At 46.1% G+C, this 6,000-nt stretch overlaps 1 protein-coding gene across 1 annotated transcript in view; it reads right to left on the minus strand.

Moving 5' to 3' along the window:
* RAB11FIP2 (RAB11 family interacting protein 2) overlaps nt 1-4,845 on the minus strand; it is a 34,000-nt gene extending 29,155 nt beyond the window's left edge. Inside the window, exon 1 of the mRNA XM_075155149.1 lies at nt 4,285-4,845. Within this exon, the coding sequence (XP_075011250.1) occupies nt 4,285-4,637 (353 nt within the window). The 5' untranslated portion in view covers nt 4,638-4,845. The remainder of the gene's footprint in view (nt 1-4,284) is intronic.
* Between the last annotated feature and the right edge of the window lie 1,155 nt (nt 4,846-6,000).

Raw genomic sequence — 6,000 nt, forward strand, 5'->3', positions numbered from 1 at the left:
AGTATTAGGGCAACTATGAATTATAACCGAATTGAAATTATTACCAAAAAAAATATATGCTTTAAAACAACACATTCATTGATCATCATTTACATTTAAACTGCAAGAGCAAGAGAGGTATATTTTTTCTGCAACAGCAGACCAAAAAAATTGTCATGTATTTCTCAGGATGAGTTGAAAAAAAATCCGCAGGATTTTACTGCAAAAAATAAAACCATGTCAGAAATCTAAGATCTGAAAACTTACGCTAAATATACTTCCAATAAAGCTGTATCTCCCAAGCTTTTTGAACTGTTAAAAAAACTCTGTAAAATCTCTCAGCATCTGGAGCCTGGTTTTCAACTCTGGAGCAAAGAGCAGAAGTAAAAAGAGCCTGTCCATTTCCAACTACAGCAGAGATGCCAGAGACACACATTTACAAAGTTAGCACAGCGTGATGGGCACTTTTGCACCAACGCAGAAAGAAAATGAAGTAGGATCCTGCAGATGCTTTGGCCGAGGTCTCAGGAAGAGACCTAGTAAAGGACCATCTGAGCCACATCTGGATCTAACCGTTCCAGGAATTTTCACTTTTAAGAATTCCAAAAATCATCGGTTTCAGAAAGAAAGAGAAAGGACATTGCGGGACGGTGCGTACAAAATTTTCACTATCAAATTATAATAAATATACTGCTTTTTTTCATTAAATATTGTATGAAATCAAGTTTATTAGAACACAAGACACATAAATCCTATCATGAGGCCTCTGCCTGAAAACTTTACTGCAGAGAGTATTTTTCTTAAGGTGTGACAAGTAATAAAAAAAGCTATACAGAAGAAAGGATTATTTTTCCCCAACATAATGTTTCTGAAGCTGCAGTGAATTTTAAAATTTATTTCTTCCAAATTATAAAATATTAAATAAAAAAAATTATACAAAAAGCTGAATGTCACACACCGCACGATGTTCTTCCTAGGAATTCAAGATCAGCTGGTAGCCTTCACTTCTCATACCTCCTTACTAAAAAAGCACTAGGGAATTGCTGACAGGGTTCAGCATTGTGCAGAATATTAAATATCTTTTTTGCAATACCCTGGTGACTCTTGAGTCTGTCTCTTACAGCACCATATGTACAGCTGTGTTGGAAAGAGGAAGCTATTAAATATATTAAAAAGTAGAAATATTACCAATAGACACTTCATCAAATAACTGGATCTCATTCATCCCCAAACAAAGCAAGAAATGTTAAGGTTACATCAACATGAGAAAATAACTCTGGATTTAATAACACCACAAGCCTGTTGAACATATTTGAAAGTAAAAACATTGCTTAATAAAACAGATTAGTGTTTCTGAAACAATGAATATAGCTTTCAACCATCAAAATGCTTTGGTAATAAAGACATTGGACTTGGTCTTGAAAGGCACTGGGTATCTCAGTTCCCACACCACAGTCACTGCTAGAAGGTCTTTGGGTCCAGATATATTACCCTTAGTTTACTGCCAACACAGGACTAGGAATATTTTGTATCAAAAAGGATTTAATAAAAGGAAGAAAAAAAAAAGAGCGTTTTGTTTGAGATCGCATTTGCAAATATATTCTTGAAAGTTTGCCCTCCTCCCACATACACGTACAAATATTGCATCCACAACTCCAAGTAATGCTTAAAGGAGACAGCAACAACACACACACATTCCACGAAGGCATACAAGTAGAAAACCCTGGTAACTTTTCAAAAACATCTAAACGCTTAAGGACTTGGAATTATTTTTTCAAAAGTGAGTTTCAAAAAGGACATTTTCTAGGTTTCTAAGCACCTAAAGACACCAATAGGAAACCTGGACTTTCAGTGGCTCCTAAGAATTTAAATCGACATTAAGTGAGTATGTGCTGCCAAAAATCCCACTAACCGCCTATCCGCACTTTTACACGTATATAAGACTTTTACAAGTACGGCTGTTCGGCTCTAGAAGCCTAACACCCATTAACTTTTAATACGATTTGCAATCTTAAATGCTCGAGTAACTTCTGAAAATAGGACTTGGGCTGTTTGTAAGAATTTCCCCATAGGCCCCCATCTTCTGCAGCACAGCTCGCAGGCAGAGCGCAGCAGTCTCGGGGAGGCCTGGTAACTTCAGCGGTGGTCTAGGGAAGCACCGCTGCACATTTACATAGCGGGAGTTCCTCTCTCACACTTCAGAGAAAGAAATGAAAAAATAAAGAACACCTATGAAGCCCTGCTAAGCACAACTTCATGTAAAAATACTGAAGAGATCTGAATGTTTATTTAACTGTCACAAGGACTATCTTAATTACCCCACTTACAAATTTTTGCAATAATTTTGCAAGACTCCAATACTACTTTTGCTAAAATTGCTGCAAAAGTGTATGGTTCCCCAAAGGGAAAAGAGGTTTTGTTACTCACAGTAATACATGAATAATTTACATATTTTCCTCCAGTTTCTGAACACATATTTCTACCTAGTCTTGCAAAGCATTTACAGTCAGCAGCATTTCTGCTTCATTCATTCACCTTTTTTTCTGTAGAGCAGCTAGGTGTTTAAACTAAAGTAGTTGCCTATGACTTGCAAGATAATTACAACTGATGATTAAAGAATATTTAAGATGCATGTCTAAAGAGCACTGAAAATTCTTGAATCGAGTGTAAATAGAAATTAAGACCCTAGGGCTACAGGCATTACCATGTATTGCATCAAGATAACTGGTTTGTCCTTAAAAAGATAACCACTTAAAAAGTATAATACTTCAGACCATGAACCCACAAGAGATTCTGCACAGACACGTTTTTCCCTGTCATATGATTAGTGAACATACTGTTTTGCTAAAAATTTAGTTTACAGAAAAAAACCCAAACACCAGGGCAAAGACAGCTTTGACTTGTCTTTGGTGCTCCTTCAACCTCAGCCACTGCACTTAAGCAGGACCAGGTTTTGAGATAGTTTCTGCAGAAATATTTGCCTGATCTACAAGACCTGGCTGGTGTTGCTGGACTGATTTCCGCCTCCAGCTGCCCGCTCTGACTCTGCTGGAGGTTGACGCCTCCCCAGCACAGTCAGCGACAGACAAACGACGCCAGCCTCTTCGTCACTTTGATGCAAAATCCAGCATCTTACCGTAGACCACCATCACCAACAGAAGAAATACCAGACTTTAATTGTAACAGCTGAGATTTGGGCACAGGAGCCTTTCCACTCTACTGAAGAGACACTAGAGGAGGAAAGGCACCTGGGGCAGGAACTTTTTAACCACTGCAGAAAGATTTGTCAGCGCTCATAGGTCACTGTCTACAGAGAGGTAGCTTGGAGCTCTCCATGCTGTTCTCGGGCTACTTCTGTGGGACAAGCATAGCCAAACCAAACACAAATCATGTAGTCGCAGGCATGCCTGCAGTACGTTTACACCTGCAGTTTATTCCTGTACACTTTGGAGGATAAATTACACTGGTACCAGACATCTTCGTGCAACTACATGTCCTAACTAGAAATTATAAAAAATTTTACTAACTCAGTTGAAAAACCCAGAGTTAGATACGTTTACAGTTTAGCCTAATAAACTGCTGTAATGCTTGTACTTTTTCCCTTTTTGTTTTTTGCATTCCAGTGCCAGAATTTGCTGGTAAATGGCAATTTTATTTGACAAAGGCTTATGTAGGTAATGATGGAGGCTACTACAACAGCAGAAATTTCTCTTCAGTCTTCTCTGTTGAGGCCTGCTGTACAGAGCAGCCTTAGGATCGTGGCCTAAGACTAATCAGGATCAGAAAAGCACTGTGCTGCTGTGGTAAGCCTTCATTAAGTCACAGTTCATTGACCACTAAAACACAAATATAAAATATTTAAAGACGCTTGGTTGCAGCAATTGAAGGAAAACATTTTAAAAGAAAACGACACCAGGCTTCGAGGGAGTCTGAGTCTCATGCGTGGTTCAAATTGAGGTAGGAGTTGAATGGGGATACGGCCCTGAGCAGAACGAAGAAAAATCTTTAGAAAAATAGATTGTAATGAGTTCATGTTGCACACAAGAATTTGTCAAAAAATGTTAATGTTATTGACAGTCCTTCCCTGTGCAGCACGACCACTGTGATTACAGTAAACTTCTCTCTGGCAGAGGTCAGGCCACAATGACATAACTGTATATGTTAGGGGCTTTGAACACACCACAGAAGAGAGAAATGTCCTAATTTCATTTCCAAGTACGCTGATAATAAGGCTACTACTTCCCCCCCCAAGTGCAAGTGTACCAGGAATCCAAATTATAATGAAAAAAACCAACCATCACTTACTCTGTTTTCCTTCTTTGCTTGTCCTCAAATATATCATTCAGACTTATTGCCACCTGTCCCAAAAACTTGTCCAGCCCCACCAGCGACCTGTGCATGACAATCAGGTACAGGATGTATTTTTCTGGATTCTCCTGCATGAGTAATCCAGGGAGCTCGAAGGAGGCCTCTTCTTTCCAGATGGGATCCAGGGTCTTCTCGGCCACCGAGGTGGAATACTTCTCCTTGCCCAGCTGTATGATGGTGTAGGCATCGTTGCTGCCATTTTTACCTTTTGGCTTCAGACCTTTGGCTTGAAGGACCGTCACTTGCACGTGAGTTGGGAACCACTTCTGGGCTTGCTCTGCTAACATCATCTTTGAAGATCGCAGCAGCAATAACAAACACAAAGTCTGTAAGTCTTCGAGTTACTGCGTAAGGGCACTTACTGCCGAGACACCTGCCAGGGGCTCAGCCTGGTCCTTCCCCAGCGCTCCTCGCCGCGGGTGGCACTCACCGGTCCTCAGGTTCCCCCCTCCCCACGCAGCCCTACCTGCGGCTCCATGGCTGGGAGCTGCGGGGTCCCCCCCGCAGCACCGGCACTTCTCCCCTCCTGCCCCCGGCCTCCCCCCGCCCGCCGGCGCCGCTCCCCTCCCGCCGCTGCCGCCGGCCCGGCTCCCCGCCGCCCCCAGGACATCCGCCGGGCAGGGCCCCTCCGCCGCCCGGCCCGGCCCGGCCCGGAGCGCCGCGGCCCCTCAGCGCGGCCCGGCCCGGCGCGGGCCCCGCAGGCCGCCGGCGGCCTCCCCCTGCCCCTCACAGCTCGATGCCTCAGGGCGGCGGGCAGCGCCGGGGGGGAGGGCTCGCCGGCGCCCCGCTCCTGGCGGGGGTGTCGGGCCGGGCTGCCGCGGCCGGCGCGGCCGTCACGGCGCTGCCCTCCCGCCTGCCTCAGCCTCTCGCCGCGCTCCCCCCCCGCCGCCGCCCGGCCTGACGGGCCGGCTCCGCCGCTTCCGCCTTCCCCATGCTGCCAGCGGCGGCGGCGGCCTCCGCGGCGGTCAGAGGGCAGAGGGCAGGGTTCGCCCCCTCCCCGCCGCCGGGGCGGGCGACCGCCTCTCCTCCCCTCCCGTTCCCCGCCGCGCTGTGGCCGGTCACCCGCGGCGAGCGCCGCGGAGGGCCCCGGCTACCAGCGCTGAGGGCCCCCCGCTCCCGGCGGTCCTGCCCGAGGACAGGGCGGGGAGAGGCCGGGGTCCCCCCGGGGGTGAGCTGGGCCCTCGGGGTGCCCTCCCGGAGATCCCTGGCTCGTTAGTTCATCACTGTTTTTATTTCTAGAGGGGAGCGAGAGCTCTGCTGGAGCTGTGGGCAGGAGGGAACTTCTACAGGCGTTATTATTAGCTAGTGTTATAGGAATAATATCAATATTCTTGTATTTATCTTACTGTTAATTAGTAATATAACAATAGTCATAATGTTGTTATTAATTATTAATTATATTAGCAAGGGAAGGAAGCCCCCTTAAATTCGGCAGGGTTCAGGCAGTGCTGGCTGCCCCGGCGCTGGGGCCGGCGGGGGCTCGGGGCAGCCGCAGGCTCGTGCTGCTCTGGAGGAAGCTCTCGGTCGGCCCGTCCTGCTGCGAGCCGCTTTGGGAACTTGTGTATTTTCCACCCCATCTGCCCGCCCTGGCGATTCTGTTGGATTTAAACGGGAAAGCGGAAATAATTATCGGATGTTTGGAGGACACATAAT

The sequence above is a fragment of the Calonectris borealis genome, chromosome 7, assembly GCF_964195595.1.
Source record: "Calonectris borealis chromosome 7, bCalBor7.hap1.2, whole genome shotgun sequence".
Taxonomy (NCBI): Eukaryota; Metazoa; Chordata; class Aves; order Procellariiformes; family Procellariidae; genus Calonectris; species Calonectris borealis.